Raw genomic sequence first — 18,738 nt, 5'->3', positions numbered from 1 at the left:
CCAGATGGAATATGGAGGAATGTCAGTAACAATCACAGCAAAGTGAGTCAAGTTTGGCTATTAACTTGTCTATTTCATTTAATACAATTTCTCAACATATAGGCCAAAGCTAGAGCTATAATCTCATTCACTATTATGTGATTATTTAAATGTAGCAATTGGACATTGTGAGAGTAAAAGCCTGTCTTATTTCAAATAGTGTGAATAAAAGTAGGCTTAAATAAATTTAAGTTAAATACTAATTTCAATGTTTTTAATTTTATTTGGGATGTTCCATTATGTGTTCCCGAATGCTTCTATTCAGTAGTAATAAAGTAATATTGTACTTATGATGCCACTCCATTTATCTGATAGCTCTATTTACTTAGTTACTTTACAGATTCAGATTATTTGTTGATAATAGTGTAGTAGTGTATAGTCTGCGGGCTTGTTTAAAACCCACTGACACTACTGATCTCGCCGGAGGATGGCGCTGTGGCATGTCTGGTAGTGTCTGTCCACCATTTAATCTTTGGGAGAAGAAGAAGCCAATGTTGCCAAGTCCGCTTTTTACAAGCAACATTGGCCCTATTTTTTTTGTAAAGTCGCTTACAAATATTGTCCTGTCGTGGGTGGGTGGCGTTTATTCGGGTTTGTTTATAAAGTGCAGTTGCTTATTTGGACCTGCTGCCCATGCATTGAATACAGTTTATGTTTCTTGTTATCTTTCTGTCAGAAGAATGTAACGTTATTGAATAGGCTACTACATTCTATTACTGTACAGATGGACAAGGGCCTTTATTATAGGCTATATGCTGTGTATAGCTATAGACTGTTAAATAATACAATAAAAAGGTGTAGGCCTATAACATGGATATAGGGTCACAGAGGTTGCTACTTTTGGGCTTGTTTTCATATGCCTTGTTGCTTGTTTTCTTTCGCGACATCTGGCAACAACGACCAAAACATGAATGAGACAGCAGCGGAGTCGAGAAGCCGGTTGGGTCCTCTTATAACAGTTCCATGGTATGTCGCCTAACTAGTTTCAGTAGAACTATTTGGAGACAGTGTATTCATGGCTGAACCCGAAGAGCAGCGCGAACACGACGCTCATGACGGGACGGACATGGTTGGGACAGTCCCTCGGGGGCTGCTGTGCTCCTCTAACACCAAGAAGTTAGTGTTACACATCGACCTGAACAACACCATCGTGGTTTGTGACGCAGTGACAGCGCAGGGGACCGTGGCCGCTCTGGACTACTTCCTCTCCACGGTCACCTGGGGACAGATGGACACACACGGTAAGCTGTCTCTCTCTCTCTGTCTCACACATAGACTGTCAACTGTCTCACTGACTGACTGGACAGAAAGCACGGAGGGGGTGCTGCTGAGTCAGCTGCCATTGTCCCTGCTGTGCTGTTAGAGCTAGAGTAGCCGTTACACCTGATCCTATTTAAACATCCTTCAATTCAAAGGTGTTAAGTGAAGTGACGTGTTGTCAGCCAATCAGTTGGCTACGGAGTACCAAGAGGGCAAAAATAAATAGGCTCTGTAAAAGAATCAGAAATGAAAAGTGGATGTAGGCTAAAACAGCCTACTTTTAAACAAATGGGAAATATAAAGCAACATTGCTGTTCATTGTTATATCATATTTTTAATTATTTTAATTATTTTAATAATATGGAGTAGTGCCAAGTTAAAAAAATATAAATTCAAAAGAATAAGAAAATAGGCCTGAAAGTGAAATGATAAAGAGGAATAAATTACATTTGAAAAATATTAGGAATATAGCAATATTGCTTTTGTTTTTTCCCTTGTTGACATTGTTATTACCATTCAGATTAATTAAAAAAAGGAGTTTCTCTCACTCCTCCATAAATCAGTTCCACTGACGTGACGTAGGCTAATTGAAATGACTTGATGCTGAATAGCAGCTCATCAATACAATAAGAAGCCCACAGGTCTTCTGTCACATGGGATAATACTGTGGTCCATTATGATTCTACAGTTTGGCAGAATGTGGTCTGGAGCCATTCTTCTGTTTGTTCGCTATAGTAAACTTAGAAAACAAGTTTGAGTGTGTGGTTGGTCGATCATATCTGGGTCATTAGTCCACACAGTGAGCTGCTCATGGTCAGTACCAATGGGACCTCACTATAAAGGGAAATGAACAGGCTTTCTCCATTAATATGCAGCATGATGTAGATGAATATCCACAAAACACACCTTTCCAAACTTTACTTTCGACAAATAATATTGGCACTTTCCCAAACTGTAGGCTACACCTGTTTATTTGTGTTAAATCTCTCTATATTCATAAAGCAATCACTTAAACAGTATGCACAATCCATTACACAGGTCTCCCAGTCATTCAGCTTTGCAGTAATTTCCAGATATAATTTCAAGTATCCCGCTCGTTTTATCCAATCAGGAGACAGAACGCAATACAGAGGCGGGTCTCTGTGCTTGTGATCGATGACTTACTGCTTTCCATAAGCTGATGGCGGCTGCGTGTTCATGTGGTAGGGACGAGGGAGGGGACTGCTAACTGCAGTCACTGACAGGAAGCTAGCTAAATGTCCATATACCATATCACTTACTTCTCCTTTAACATAAAACTTAAAATGTTCCAAGGTAAAAAACAACGATCCAGCCTCATTGAACCTTGGAGTTTATTCCAGCTGTGAGGAGCATGGTGTCTGAAAGCAGTTAGACACAGTTCAGTGTACATATGGTATGTGTAGGGTGATTGGTATGTCTACGCTGATGTATTGTTGTGAAAGCTTTGTGAGTGGTGTCCTATACAGTATGTCCTCATCTGCTACTCTACTGCATTCTTATCCCATAGGGTCATATATTGTTGCAGTTAGAAGACTCTTGTTCTTATGCACTAGCAGCACCCTCTAGTCACTGTGTGGTCTGATGTTAAGTGTCCCCTCTTGTTCCCCTGGTGTCTCCCTCCAGGCCGGTGGGACTGGCTGAGTGACGCTCCCTCCCTGCTGCCTCCCTGTGATGACGCTGTGTGTTACTACTCCCAGTTCGGGCGCATGCCGGGCTTCACCTCTGCTGCAGGACAGAGGTTCAGCCAGGTCCTCCAGCAACATCTGGACCTGCTGAGCTGGCCAGAGGGCGTCAAGGCAAGAGAAACATAGCACACACACACACACACACACACACACACACACACACACACACACACACACACACAGAGAGGACAGAGGGGGTCAAGGCAAGAGGCACATTATAGCACACACACACACACACAGATTGGACAGGAGGAGGGCTCTCGTCAGCCCACTCTGTTCACTGCTACATTGCCATTACATCCTATTAGGGTTGCTGTGATAGTAGGTGTTACTGGTGTCACTCGGTGGTGAGGCTCACACCGATTACGTAACCTCCCTAACGGCAACACCAAGTAGGCTTATTTTAATTTTTCTTATTGGATATAAAAGACATTTGGTTCATTTTGCGTGACAGTTATAGGGCGCACGTTCATTAAATAAAAAACAATTCAACTGAAAGTGTGAGTCGCGTCACAGAGCAGCGGTTAATGAATGATAAACACATTTTGAAAGGAGGGGGGAAATATCCCCTGTTAAAATGACCCCCCCCAAATGTATCAGTAGTAGCTTTACTCAAAATGTTAGTAGCTTAAGCCACATTTCCACACAGTAGCATCCCTACATGCTACACACAAATACTCTATGCAACCAATCCAAATGAACTGCACCAAGGGGTTGAACCTAGCGCTCCAGGGTTCAGGGTTCTGTTCAACTGCACTGGACAAGGCTGGTGTGAACGCCACCTTAGTAGAAGATGACAAGGATTATCCTGCAGCTTTCACAGCTGATAGGAATGGCTCAGACACATCGATCAGTTTTAATCAATAGATGCTCAAGTTGGGCTATAACAGTAAAACAGCAAAGAGCTTTTGTGAACAGTTGTTTGTGTTGTAGTGAGTGTGTGTGACTGTGTTGTGTCTAGGCAGACAAAGAGCTGACTGTGAAGGGAGAAGATGGCCGCCTGTACCACTGGATCCTGCCCTCCTTCTTCCAGCTGCTCAGAGACCTGGTGCATGCTGGGAGGGACTTTGCCGTCCTGTTCAGAACCTTTGGGACGGACCTGCCTCGTGTGCTAAGGGCTGTGTCTAGAGTCCTGACCGAGGGGGCTCACCCACTGTTCCCAGATCTGCCTGATCTCAAGGTCAAAACACAATCACACTTATCCATTATCAATGAAGTATTCCTTTAGGGGTTAAAGGAATAGTTCAACATTTAAAAATGTTCAGGTTTTTGGCCACAATCTCCGGTGCAAAATAAGGCGACAGAAATCGTTCCTGTAAGCTGTGCTTGCATTTTTTTATATAGAAATGGGCAAAGGCTGCACCTCCAGGTTAGCTTTTAGTTCCCACACTTGTAGTCAATGGGAGCAGGTCAAAAGATAAACTGTATATTGTGTATGTGTCATGTCATTTTAGAATCAAATACCTACTGATAAGAAACCAGGAAGTGCCCATGGCTGCTGGTTTCCTTCCAGTATGTATCTGATTCTAAAATGACGGCTCTGTGCCACTTAGACACCAGTGTTTGATGCCTGATCTGCTTTACAAGTCAATATTGAACTTTATTTTTCCTAAAACCATGACATGGTATATAAGACATTGCTGATAAAACTCTTCCACTCCTACCTAATGGATTAATGTTTGACTTCACATACAGTCATACAACAATCAGTGTGACTCAATGGTATTCAAGGTATTCAAGTCTAGAGTCAGAGAGTTTCTCTTCATGTAGCATCATTGTGAAGGTAGAAGGAATGTATTGCTCCACACCTCAGTGTAGCCATGCTGCAGGTGTTCACCTAATGGGACCTAACAATGGGGTTAGCATCTGAGCTGCAGTGATAAGACCATCAGCACACACACACACGCACACACACACGCACGCACGCACGCACGCACGCACGCACACACACACACACACACTCCCTTCCCACAGGATTGTTGCCCTTTTGTTTTCTGGAGTGGAACACATTGATTTTGAGAGACTAGTGGAGAGTGGATTGGGTGGATGTGGGGTGAACCTGTCAGGCACAGTGAGCTGTTTTTAAAGAGAGCAGTGTGGAAGTCTTCAGTGCCTAGAGCCACCCCAGAGCATGGCTACACATATTGAATGAGTCTAAACTCATTGATTTACTTGATGGACAGCTGATAGCATTCTTCTTAAGTTTAAACTGTGTGCCAAAGGGGTTTTTTGTTTTCAATAGTTCACTTGGATGAGTACAGGTACCACTTTCAAAATAAAATTCAACAATGGTTATACAAATGATAAGAAATACAATGAAGTAAAATAGAGATGTTTCAATGAATCCAAAAAGCTAAAGCTAGATATTATATCAAAATGAATAATCATAATAAAATAAATAAATAAATAAAACTGTGAGGCCTTGTGTAGATTAGATTTAGAGTTATTTCGCCCATTTAATATTTTAAATTGATGCTAAGGTGAGTTGATACAATGTGGATGTTTTTTCTAAAATGTGAGTGTTCAGTCTGTACTTTGTTAACACCACTCTGTGTCTATTCTAACTGTGACTGTGTTGTTGTTGTTGTTGTTGTTGTGGTGACTCAGTTAAGTGTGAACTTGACTCCAGGGAAGATCCGCTGCAGTAAGAAGGGCTGTGTGCTGAGTCGAGGGGACGAGTGTGTGTCATCCAGGGACGGAGAGAGAGCCCAATACCAGTACCTGAGCTCAGTACAGGGCCTGGGGGGCTTCCAGGACCACTTTGACTGGTATACACACACACACACACACACACCACACACACAGACCTGAGACCAGCGTTAGTCTGGCCTCTATCCCTCCATCCACACTTCTCCAGGGATGCACCGATCCCCTATTTTTTTTGTGCAACCTCATTCTGATATCTGGATATCGGCCGATCGCAATGCTGTCCAATTTGTCATAATTATTATACTTTTTTTTTGTATGCGGTGATATTATGTATAAGGTTATAAAGACTTCAACTGCACAGCGACTCTTAATTAAAAGAGCAACACCATTTCCAAAATGTATTCAAACCCAAGTGGAACTATACAGTGCATATATTTGCTGAACCTTTTAATAATTCAATTATTTTAACGTGTGCTTTATATTATTATATTATATGTTTATATTATATGACCACGTAGCTATGGTTTAATAATTTATTTGTTTCATATATTTGGTTTAATAATTGAAATAATTACATTTCAAATAAAGGAATTTTTTGATCTGTGGCATCCAGGGGCGTAGCACCAAATTCTGGGCCCCTATACAAAAAGTCCTGATGGGCCCCCTGAAAGGCGTTCTTAAAATACACACGGCTCTCTGAGCCAGACAACTCCACAATATTTCATTTGATGAATGACCAAATCATTACTCTTAGCAGTGTTTCTCCCAGAAAATGTCTTAATGAAGGTGGTCACTGGCCAGTGTCACAGGAGGCAAAAATGGTGGGGGTATTTTGCTCAAAGATGCCAATGCGCACTATAAAAATAAACAACTGTTTATTTGAATACGAAAATACAACACACACTGACCTTACAGTTGTGCATGGCCATCACTCTCATGCATTCATCAGACTTTTCTCTGCACTGGCTGAGCTGATAGATAGGTTGTGTTGCCACAGTGATGTGGCGTCTTAAACTGATCTAGCTTTGCCAGCACTTATTTCTGTACAGCTAAATATCCCCATAGAAACATCGCTGCGTCTATTTTCGCCACCAGTTCAATTCATTGTCGGCTTGCTCCTGATTATTCTCCCGCACACATGCCTTACGGCCCCCACACACATCCTACCTCTACTGCGCGTCTACCTCGCGTCTGCGTCTGACTTTTTGTCGCAGACTGTGAAATCAACGTAGAGCGAGCACACATCCAACCTCAGACGCACTGCTGAGGCGCGTCGGAGGCACGTCTGCAGCGACGCTCCCCTTCACCTCAGGAGGCTCGCCTATTTTTTTTCTGAGAGCAGCGCGTCTCTCTCGCGTCTCTGTGCTTTAACTGATAGAGAAATACTCTGCTGACAGTCATACTAGCAGCATTCACTCTAGTTACACGTTTACCCGGTGTGTTTATTTCAAAATAAAACATCCCTCAGTCGTATACGCGAATAATCCCTTTATTTCACGATTTAATTGTGCAATCAAAATCCGAGGGATTTAAAACCTAATTTTAAATTTGTTCTGGCATTTCATTTTTGGATAAATGACACATATAGAGATCCAATATAGTGAAGAAATAAAAAAGATCATGATGAGCGCAACAGTTTTCCGTTGCTCTATCTGTGTCTACGGCCTTCTTCTTCCCCGACCACACCCCCCTCTCTCTCTCCCGTATAAATCAGTAAAGTGATTTTTGAAATACTCTGCTGAGAGTCATATTGACTTCATACTGGCAGCTTTCGCTGTAGTTTCACCATTTCCTGGTGTGTCCCCTTCAAAATAAAACTTCCAACAAGCGAAAATATGGCAAAAAAAATAAAAAAAATGGCAATGGGGCGCACGGATTACTGTCCAGACTCAATATAAATCATATGCATCATAGATGACATGAAAGAACTTCATTTTTAATGGGAATTATCTATGAAAACTCTATGTAGAAAGATAGGGCTTTTAGAAGCAGCAGCTGCTGAGACGTTGCATGTGTGTCCGAGAAAAGTCAGAGAGAGGCAGCAGTAAGGTAACGCGACGCGCTCCAGAGGTAGACGCAGGATGTGTGTGGGGGCCGTTAGTCATGCGCAGGCCCCTGATCTCCTTGCAAGGTTCAGGGGAGAAAAAAGCCAGTCAATTATTTCTTTTTTTGGAATGGCATTGTTCAGGGCCTTCGAAGATCGGGGCCCCACATTTAACACATTTTTTTTTTTGATGGGCCCCCCTCTGCCTTGGGCCCCCACACGACTGTCGCACTTTCCCCCGCAGTCCGTCGGCCCTGGTGACATCCGTCTGATATCCAATGAGTGGATTGTAGCCATTTTGGAGCAGATACCAATTGGATGGGATCGGTCCCATTTCTAACTCTTCCTAATGTCTCTGTCCCCCAGGTGGGCTGGTAACACCTTCTCCATCCATGGGGGCAAGCCTCTGTGGGTGGACCCCTTTGACTCCAGCCTCCAGCACATCTTCATAGACGACAACCTACGGCAGAAAGACCACGACACCATAGTCCATCCCAAGGTACTGCCAATGACTACCGCATGGAGAGCTTTATGAAACAGCTTAAAGGGACAGTTCAGTATTTTTGAAGTGTGGCTGTATTAGAAACTTCAGCATAGTCAGTGTGTTATCTTATGGAGATTGCAGTTGGGTCAGCGCAGTCATTTGAAGGAGTTCAGGGGAGACGTCGCTGTAGCAGAAGTCAGCATTGTACTGTTTCAGAGGGGGGCAGCAGAAACAAGTTTTTTCACCACATGTATAAATGCTGTGTGTGCGTCTCTCTCTCTCTCTCTCTCTCTCTCTCTCTCTCTCTGTCTCTCTCTCTCTCTCTCTCTCTCTCTCTCTCTCTGTGTGTGTCTCACTCTCTCAGGTTTTCTTGGAGCCAGGTGGCGCAGACACACGTACAGCCAGCACCTGTGAGCTGTATGACGTGAATCTGGTGCAGACAGACCTGCTGCAGGCCATCTCTGACCGCAGCTACTTCACCAAGCGTGTCAACATCTGTATGGAAAACTATGAGAGCAACCTCCAGCAGGGGGCAGGCTAGAACAACACTTCACCTGCCCCCCCCTTTGCCTACCTCCACAATAGGGTACTTCTATTGACACAATGACAATCTATTTACAGACACTGTTGACTACTGTTACACAATAAGGCTGAAACAACTTATTGAAGGACTGGAGTATTTCCTACCACTAATGGAAGAAGTTTACTTTGCAATACATATTAGGGGTATAACGGTACACAAGGCACGTACATTGGTTTTGAGGTCACTGTTCGATTTTTTTCGGTACTCTGAAGAGGAAAAATTCCCAAAAAAACTTGTTGTTTTGTAATAAGGAACATGAGTTTAATTGGTTAAACAATAACAGTATATTTGTTAGCTGTCAGCGACTCAGCAGGTTTTTCAAATTAAATTAAAAATACAAAATAAAATGTATAAAATATATATTTTTTAAATATATAAAAAAATGTATCTGCTGCAAGTTGGCCAATAAATACAATTATTCTCAAGTAAAAGTACAGCGTTAACTACAACCAAGTTCTTCAATTAATAAAATACTAAAACAAAAAGTGCAAGTTCTGCACCGTCATCAAAACAAACCTAGTATTGACATTCTAGTACTGCTGTTTACCCCTTAATTATGTATCGCAGTTCCCCTCTGAAACAACCTGTAAGTGCCTGTATTGTAACGGTTTCGGTACACCCCTAATAAATATGCAGACGAGGAGGGAGAACAGAGAAAAGTTGCACTCATACTTGATCTACTCCAGGATAACAATAACAGGACGTCAGCCTAAAATACACCTGTACCAATAGATTGTAGTGTCTGAAGTGCCACCAAAAAGACTTCATTAAGCTCTAAAGTGGGCCAGGCCAGGCCTTTTGATTGCTGCAAAAGGCCCCTTGACTCAGCACACCACAGGATACTGTAATTACCCTAGCGCTGTGAAGTGTGTGTCAGAGAGACAGCTTAATTGGGGTGGGATACGGTGAAAGAGTTTTTGCGGTAAGTTGTCTAGAGAGGTTTGTCTGGCTGTAGCTCTCTCCTTCAGATTGTTCAGAGAAATGGATTGTTACTTCCATTGTTCTGCATTGTTTACATCCACCCAGAACTGATAAAGGTAATACCTGAAACTTTTCCACATGAATGGACTGTGTAACTCCAAAGGCAATACCTCAAATGTGCACTACAACCCCATTCTATAAGGCACTGCTATCAGAAAATGACTTTGAATATGGTTTAAAGTGACTATGTATCTAGTGGGAATTGCTAAATAATTAGGGCATTAATTATCGAATGAATATCTTTTGAAAGCACTGAGACATAGTAGCGGGCAACGTGGTTTTTGCGTTGTGTTTTTTATTATTATTTTAAAGCAGCCTTGCGTGAAACAATTAAGAAGTTGAATTAGTGAGAAAGTGATGGTCATTTTAGCTTTGTTTTTTTTTTAGGATATATTTATGGTGTACATGTTACTCAGGTCAGATTTAGAGAAACAGCTTTGGCGGTGGTGGGAAACATTACCTTTTTGGCACTTTTATTTTATTTATTTACTTTGAACATACACTGTTTTAATCCTACACAGTGAAAGATCTGTCTCACATTACATAAGACAGACATGTGTAATTCATGAAGAAGGTAGAACTTGAAAAGGTTCACAGTGAGACTGACTGATGTTATGTATTGAATATGCTGTATTACTGTTAATATTGACTGTGTAAACTCATAACTTATTGATTGGTTCAAGGCAGAAATATGATGACATCACTGCATCAGTTTACGCTCTCTGTTCTGACCACAGAGTGATTCACATATTACTCCAGACATCAAACCCTGACTTGATCATTTATTAAAGGTGCACTATGTAACTTTGGGTGTGTCAGAGAAGTGAATATTTTTGAAGGTGTATTCTCATAACTGAATAAACAAACTTTCCTCACAGAAAAATTGGATCCTTGACACTGTTTGAAGTTAGATATCTACCTGGAAAGTTACTGTTTCACTGTTGTTGTTTACAGCTGCAGGGCCCACAGTTTTATTGAGAAACATATTCTGGGCTTTTGTTTGGTTCAAGGTGCCTCAATGTGATTTAGTTTTTTATTTATAATATAATTCTTCAATACTAAACATTACATGTTTGCTTCATAAACACACACAGATACAACAGTTTGTTTCTTTGTTCTGACATCACATTGCCATTCTGTGTTAAAGGAATAGTTCAAAATTTTTACTACCGTGCGTGCATTTTTTTAAAAGAAATGGGCAATGGTGACGTTTCAGTGAACCACACACGTCATGCTCAACTAGATCAGCCAAAAAAAAAAATCATTTGAATGCAGTACCCAGGTTTAACCTGTAGAGAATCTAGCTATGCAGATTTATACCATTAATTGTTGAACAAACATACTTTGTACTAAAATGTGGAGAATTTGACCTGCGTGAATCAACAACACTACTAAATTCCTATTCAAATTGGTTGTAAGCTGAAACAAAGTAATCTTGGGATTAATAGTTACACTTTAATGTGGAGCGCATATTGTAACAGCCAGAACTATTAAATATAGTGCTACTTTCCTCTGTCAGCCCACATTACAATAGCAGCAGACTGTAGCAGATGGAGCATATGGCTGTATGCTCTGACGAAGTGCGCACTAGAGTCTTAGGGTGTATTCACACATGCTGTGTTTAGTTTGGTTGAAACAAACTCAGGTGCACTTCCACCTTCGGTGCGCATCTTTCAGACAGGTGTGAATACAGCAATCACACTCGGGGGCGGACCAAACAAGCGCTCCGAGACCCAGCTGAAGAGGTGGTCTCGATGCGCTTCGAAACGCACTCTGCTGCAGTTCGTTTGTGGTGTGAATTTGGCCGGACTCGATCCGACCCAATTGCAGGAAGCACTGCGCCTTTTCTTTCTTTTCTTTTTTAATAAATCGCCATCAGCTTCACATTATGGGAAAGTGTTGTTGTCGTCATTGTTAGGAAGATTAGTTGTGGTTTGACCGGGAGAAAATATTACATTTGATAATGACGCGTGCGGCGTACACATGCTGATATGTTCAGCGATCAGATGGAGAGGAGCGTCTCCCGTAGCCTACAGTGCCAACAGGTTCACGCTGCGCTTTGTATGAAGTGTGTGTTTTTATTGTTCTTCCCAACGTGACCGTCAATACTGTCCCTGTGTCAGTTTGGTGCTGAACTGCGCCGAACTGACACCCAGCTGATACACAGCTTAATCAGCTGTGTTTCAGTTTGAGCATATTCTTCACGCGAGCCGTACGTCCAGCAGCAAAAATACAGTAAAAATTATGTTTCACATCGTAGGCTAGAAGCCACATAACGTGGCATTGTCATAGGGCTACATATTATAACCATATGAAACAACAATAATTTGATGTTTTTCTTCTTTATTTATAGGCTAGATGTAGGCATTTTTATTATTTTTAACCCCATATTATATCAATGATAAATTCGCAGTTTTTACTTAGTTCTTCCTGCTTCTCTCCACCCCAGAATGTCTGTCCAATGAATTAATGACCTCAGATCACATGTGGTTTTGCTTCGTAATGCTGGTTCACTTGCAAAAGGGGCAATATGAAAGTGGACCACACCAAAAAAAAAAATCCAAATTCTATTTGGTCTGGACCAAAGCAAGTGAACTAACGGACCTTCCATGTGTGAATACACCCTTAGACTGCGTTCAGACCAACCTAAATGAAGTGCACCAAGGGCTTCAATGCTCCAGGGTTCGTTTCAATCGCACCAAACAAAGCTGGTGTGAACACAGCCTAAGCCTACACCATATTGGTAGCTACACTTTGGTAGTTATGTACAAACATTTCATTAGCCAATGAGCAAAACGACAAACTGAGCAATTAATTTCATTCAGTGCATGTTTATTATTTTATATGGACTGGTTCCAGAGTCTAGGCTTCGTTCCCCACAGGATCTGCAAAAGAACAAAAATGTAATAAGGCGACTTTAGCTGCTAGTTTAGCAGCAGTGTGCTAGCAACATAATGTGCACATGTCTTTGCATCAGGCCATTTAGTGACACCACAACCCTTTTGGCAGAGTGTACATCCAAACAGGACTTAGAGATACTTACAGTCACACACGTAAGACACCTCCAGGTACTTGTAAGTGCCCCGACAGGTATCCCCAAACACGGAGTTGCTAGCTCTGACTGTGCAGCTGTTCTGCCCATTACAGCTGTGGATGCAGAGTGACATGAGTTAAACCACTTTGCCCCCTGGGTATCCCTGTTTTGATTCCTTTCTTTGTTGATTTTACTTCAAGAGAGAACAACAACTCCCATGTGCCAGTTTCTTATATTTAACAAAAAAGCGTGCAACCTTACCTGTCAGCAACTTTGCTAGTGGGGCCATGGCAAAGGACATTTTGAATCTGAGAGGCAGGCCGCTTGTAAGAGCATGTAGTCATGTCACGACGTCCATAGTCAGCACCGTACACGAATATAACCTGCCCAACATCTGAGCAAAAGTGCAGGGAAAATTAGCAAGACAGAAAGGAAATACATGTAGTTGAGATGCAGGCAGTGTTTAAAATGTCTGATGCGATGAATATGTACAGTTGTGTTCAAGATAATAGCAGTGTGTTTAAAAAATTGAGTAAAGATCAAAATCCTAATAATAGCTTTTATTTCCATACACGCACATGCATTGGGGACATTGCACATTCTATTCCAACTCCAAATATGAAGAAACATTTGTCAAATGTTTCTTCATCTTTACAGAAAGTGAAGAAAAAGGAATATTAGACTGTTCAAAAAAATAGCAGTGTCTAGAGTTTTCTTTACAACTCAAACATTTACTGTATCAACTGAAAAATGCATGAAGATTTAGCTTTCCTATGAATCACTGAACTAATATTTAGTTGTATAACCTCTGTTTCTGAGAACTGTTTCACATCTGTGTTGCAGGGAGCCCACCAACTTATGGCACCTGTGAACAGGTGTTCCAGGACGATTGGACTACATTCCACAATTCCTCTGCATTTCTTGGTTTTGCCTCAAAAACAGCATTTTTGATGTCACCACATAGGTTTTCTATTGGATTGAGGTCCAGGGATTGGGCTGGCCACTCCATAACGTTAATCTTGTTGGTCTCAGGAACCAAGATCTTGTTCGCTTACTGGTGTGTTTGGAGTCGTTAACTTGTTGGAACACCCATTTCAAGGGCATTTCCTCTTCAGCATAAGGCAACATGACCTCTTCAAGTATTCTAATGTATCCAAACTGATCCATGATATGAGAAACATCCCCATAACATGATGTCTGTGCCACCATGCTTCACTGTCTTCAAAGTCTACTGTGGCTTGAATAGGGGCCGCAGACAGTTTGTCAGACGACCCCCAAACACTGAATTCAAGCCACGGTACACTTTGAAGACAGTGAAGCATGGTGGCACAGACATAATGTTATGGGTATGTTTCTCATACTATGGTGTCGGGTCTATTTATCGCATACCATGGATCATGGATCAGTTTGGTTACATTTAAATACTTGAAGAGGTCATGTTGCCTTATGCTGAAGAGGAAATGCCCTTGGAATGGGTGTTCCAACAAGTCAACGACCCCAAACACACCAGTAAGCGAACAAGATCTTGGTTCCAGACCAACAAGATTAACGTTATGGAGTGGCCAGCCCAATCCCTGGACCTTAATCCAATAGAAAACCTATGTGGTGACATCAAAAATGCTGTTTTTGAGGCAAAACCAAGAAATGCAGAGGAATTGTGGAATGTAGTCCAATCGTCCTGGAACACCTGTTCACAGGTGCCATAAGTTGGTGGGCTCCCTGCAACACAGATGTGAAGCAGTTCTCAGAAACAGAGGTTATACAACTAAATATTAGTTCAGTGATTCATAGGAAAGCTAAATCTTCATGCATTTTTCAGTTGATACAGTAAATGTTTGAGTTGTAAAGAAAACTCTAGACACTGCTATTTTTTTGAACAGTCTAATATTCCTTTTTCTTCACTTTCTGTAAAGATGAAGACACATTTGACAAATGTTTCTTCATATTTGGAGTTGGAATAGAATGTGCAATATCCCCAATGCATGTGCGTGTATGGAAATAAAAGCTATTATTAGGATTTTGATCTTTACTCAATTTTTTAAACACACTGCTATTATTTTGAACTGTATTTATGCTTGTGTTTGTCATGGGAATCTTCCATTAATGCAAAAAAAGAAGTTGACTTACCACAATGCAAATATGCCAAAGAATGCTCACATGCAACAAGGCGAACTGTCAAAAGAAGCATGAATAAATTATATTTGACACTCTAGAACTTGCAAATATATCGCATATCAAAGGGTTTAATTTAGAAATGAGACGGACTTGCTGGGAAGCAGGTGTAGTTTGTCTCCACGTATTTGAAGATGCCGCGACAGGGATCAGTTCTACGAACATCAAACGTGTTTAGTTCACACACCTTCTTGCCATCACACCTGTCGGAAGAACATTAAGATCATGTTTTAGCACAAAAAAACTAAACTAGACATACCGCCTGGTCAATTTCTGAACAGTGAAAGTACAGTGGTGGTAGGCAGTGCTTTAAAGGTGCTCTGAGGAACTTTCAGTTTGTGTTAATTCTTGCACCCACTTTGGACAAAAGCGGTAATTTTTTTACTATGCCAGCTGTTGCTCCTGTTTTTTTTGTTTTTTTTTAATGTTTTTTTTTGGCATTTCTATGCTTTATTGATAGTGCAGAGACAGAGTTGAAATGGGGCAGAGAGGGGAGTTACATGCAGAGAACGACCGCTGGCTGGAATCGAACCCGGGTCCACTGCTGGCCGAGGCCCATGGGGGGAACGCCCTACCAACTGAGCCAAGGGCGCCCCCTAAATAGCTGTTGCTCCTGTTGAGCGTACCCATGATGACAAAGGCATTAAGAAAAACCATATAAAAATTGCATTCTTTTACTGATGGTCTTGTTTGCTGCTACATACTGTAAGTCTGACGGTTTCAGAAATATTTAAAGTTTCCTGTAGCACCTTTAACAGTTAACTTTGGCCTCCAAAAACTAATCGGTTCACCTTTGAATCAGAGTCAACGTTTGCAAAGGAAGTCCCTCAAAGCGTTCTTGAGATATTGCGCTGACAATAAGATAGGTCACAGTGACCTACTGACCTTGACCTTTGACCCTCAACATCTTAAGAGTTCATCCTTGAGTTCTATGGTGAGTCCGTTCCAAATTTGACGAAGATCCCATAAATAGTGTAAAATAACGTAAAAAGACTTTACTCTATACCCACATTTTAAATGTATAGCTTAAGATGTGGACTTAAAGTGCAGTAGATATGAATCCTAATTACTTTTGTGAGTTTTCACTTGACTGACACCTCAGTCCATGACATCATAGGCCTTCATTTGAGATTAAATTATTTTTTTATACTTCCTCTGTGTTGAAGCATGCTGCATTGCTGCTAGTCCGTCTGTCATTGGCATTCAATCCATACTGGGACTATTCTTGTGGTTAGACTTTAAGTCTTATTTATCCTTTAAACCATGCAGCCTCTACCAGCAGAATGCTATGCATGCAGCACTTCCCCTGTACATGCAACACTTCCATGGACTAAGTACTATGTAAAGTCCCATTGTATTAACATGTAACATTATATGCATAGATTAGACTCTGTCTTTTCAAGTCAGCTTGAGAATGCTCTGCCATAATGTCAGGAGAGTGTACAATGTTGAAGAGTTAGCGGCATAGAATAGTTTGAATGATCTACAGATCTGAAGGATTTTTTATTCATCTGTTAAAAAAAAGCTTGATGGTTTGACACAGTCTTTATTTCTACCTGTATAAAAGATCTTCACTTCATCTGTGCTGTGCTGCATAGTACTAGTGACTGACTGCTAGATTGGGTAAAGTGTGCTTTCCTGTTATAGCTGATCAGAGCACTACATGTGATATACAGCTTTTTTTTCTTTTTCTTTTAAAGCTCAGTGAAATTGAATCATTGACTTAAATATGCCACCCATAGACCGCAGTAGCCAAATTCAGATTATGTTGTAATAAACAATATATGTTGATTCTAATGTTGTAGCCTACAGCTACATGTAATGTGTACCTTTTCCTGAGGATGTCCACGGTGCCCGGTTGAGAGCACTCTGTGTTGGCAAGCTGTCCTGGAGGTCTGCCCTCACTGCAGGTCTCCCTGTCTTCACGTCCATACAGCGATGCCTGCACACTGATCACTCCATTATCTGTGACACAAGATAAATCAACCTGGTCTGAAATAGTAACAATTAAATATATGATATAGAAGTTTGGTGTCTCAATAAGCTTTAACAAAAAATCTGATTGAAAATAAATGTTCATTAATATTATAAAACACCAACACAACTAAATAAATAGTTTTATACTAGACTGTTTTGATCAAATGTTCGTGCAGAGAACTGCTGTTATTGGTTCAACATACTTAATGTGTAATAAGAAACAGAGCATAGCCTGCCTCAACGGAAATCCTGCAAAGTGTATCAAACTTAAATGACAATATCTCTAATTACATTTTGTAGTGAGAACTAAGGATAGTGTTGATTTGTGTTTACAGGGGCTTTAAACATGGTTTATTAGGGGTTATTTAAATGTACCACTTATTGTTGACTTAGAGAGTTTAATCATACCACAGCTCAGACGCTGGACACTGGAGCCATCGTCACAAGTGATAACCCTCTCTGTCCAAACAACTGAAATGACAGATATGAAAGTTGAAGTATGATCAAACCAGGTACTGTTTGTAGAAAATAAATATGAGCATTACCATACCAAAATCACTCAGATATTTACCTTCTGTCACGACCAAACATGTTGCTACCAGCACTGGAAAAGACACATCAAGGTTAAACTGTCAGACATATAAGCAGAAGTTACAACTGTCTTGTATCAGAGTAGGAAATGCCTTTTTCGCAGCAGATTTTCTGACCTGTCTCGGTAGGAAAAGCACACCTGTTACTAACAACATTACCAACTATCACAGTGTGACAGTGAGGCCTCATGCACTGTAGTAGGGCCTTGTGAACATCAGAGGAATGCAGTCAGACCTATTCTCTTTCAAGCATGACATGTTAGAAAATACAAATGCCGTACAGCAGAGAAACTGTGTTTCAATGGCCCATTTGGTATGTCACCTTTCTCTTATTACTTTTAACTCAATCGTTGTTTGATTGTAATTTTACAATAGGAATCAGATGAGGAGAACCCAATCACTTGGACAAAAGCCAGGACACTAGGTAGATTTGAATTATCTCAAATGAATCCTCTCAACTGTGGCCATAGAAGTCTTTTGTGTCTCACCTGGAAGATTTAGATCCTTTACTTTACAACAACCCCAAAACAGAAAATGAACAGTCTGGAACAATTTTCTCCTGATGATGATACCAAGTAAAATGCATATTTCCACCCGCGGTTTTTGAACAGGGCAAAAGCAAAAAAGATGTCACCTCACTTGCTATACTATCTTATATGTCTTGATTTCAAACCATATCTGGAGTGTATCAATCCCAATTAAATAGAAGAACTGCCAGAACTACATACAGACATCCATATAAACAGTACATTTAATATACAAAACTGTGTGTAACAGGAACGACGTGCACACTCAGTGTCCATGACAGCTTCCAGCATCATCTGATATAATAACACATGTAGCTTCTTCAGTAGCAGAAATGAAATGTCTAATTGAACCCACATAAGTATTGCTCTAGTCTTTAGTTGTGTACTCACACAGTGTGGTGCTGCTCAGCCTGAAGTGGGGCATGGTTTCAGAGGATCCGTCTGAGATGAACAGGTCGACTGATTGGTAACACTGGATCTAACACGCCTGTATTTAAACTGTATTAGCAGGAAATGTCTTGCGTAAATGGCACCAGGTTGTCTGATATGGAAACATTGGGTGTTACCTTAAAGGTTAGGACTGATGAAAGAGGACAATGACTTCTTTGACCGATGGCGTTGCGAAACTCACATGAAGGGTATTTACAGAGTGCATATCTTATTGTTTGGTTACTTCTACCAAGTCATTTCCT

General features: G+C 41.0%; 2 protein-coding genes across 2 annotated transcripts; one reads left to right on the top strand and one right to left on the bottom strand.

The window, feature by feature from the left end:
* The first annotated feature begins 991 nt into the window (after positions 1-991).
* Positions 992-10,535, top strand: LOC307252951 (uncharacterized protein). The gene is made up of 6 exons (XM_080030772.1): positions 992-1,280; positions 2,944-3,116; positions 3,967-4,185; positions 5,613-5,773; positions 8,065-8,197; positions 8,547-10,535. The coding sequence occupies exons 1-6, from the start codon at positions 1,055-1,057 to the stop codon at positions 8,721-8,723; spliced, it is 1,089 nt and encodes a 362-aa protein (XP_079886898.1). The 5' UTR covers positions 992-1,054; the 3' UTR covers positions 8,724-10,535.
* A 2,035-nt stretch (positions 10,536-12,570) lies between these two features.
* LOC307253190 (L-rhamnose-binding lectin SML-like) lies at positions 12,571-18,498 on the bottom strand. The gene is made up of 9 exons (XM_080031102.1): positions 18,437-18,498; positions 17,501-17,533; positions 17,338-17,400; positions 16,782-16,917; positions 15,046-15,155; positions 14,908-14,952; positions 13,042-13,174; positions 12,790-12,893; positions 12,571-12,631 (listed from the first exon to the last, which is right to left on the bottom strand). The coding sequence occupies exons 1-9, from the start codon at positions 18,468-18,470 to the stop codon at positions 12,609-12,611; spliced, it is 681 nt and encodes a 226-aa protein (XP_079887228.1). The 5' UTR covers positions 18,471-18,498; the 3' UTR covers positions 12,571-12,608.
* Between the last annotated feature and the right edge of the window lie 240 nt (positions 18,499-18,738).

Source organism: Ammodytes marinus, assembly GCF_949987685.1.
Source record: "Ammodytes marinus genome assembly, chromosome: 7".
Taxonomy (NCBI): Eukaryota; Metazoa; Chordata; class Actinopteri; order Uranoscopiformes; family Ammodytidae; genus Ammodytes; species Ammodytes marinus.
The sequence above is the reverse complement of the archived record's forward strand: the minus strand, read 5'-3'. Positions and strand labels throughout refer to the sequence as shown.

Bases quoted from the DNA above. Each gene is read 5' to 3' on its own strand.
- LOC307252951 (XM_080030772.1), top strand. From the start codon at position 1,055: ATGGCTGAACCCGAAGAGCAGCGCGAACACGACGCTCATGACGGGACG. The intron at 1,281-2,943 runs GTAAGCTGTCTC...GTCTCCCTCCAG, and splicing joins GGGACAGATGGACACACACG to GCCGGTGGGACTGGCTGAGT. The intron at 5,774-8,064 runs GTATACACACAC...TCTGTCCCCCAG, and splicing joins TTCCAGGACCACTTTGACTG to GTGGGCTGGTAACACCTTCT.
- LOC307253190 (XM_080031102.1), bottom strand. From the start codon at position 18,470: ATGCCCCACTTCAGGCTGAGCAGCACCACACTGT. The intron at 17,401-17,500 runs GTAAATATCTGA...CTGTCATTTCAG, and splicing joins ATGTTTGGTCGTGACAGAAG to TTGTTTGGACAGAGAGGGTT. The intron at 14,953-15,045 runs GTCCGTCTCATT...TTCTTTTGACAG, and splicing joins CTACACCTGCTTCCCAGCAA to TTCGCCTTGTTGCATGTGAG.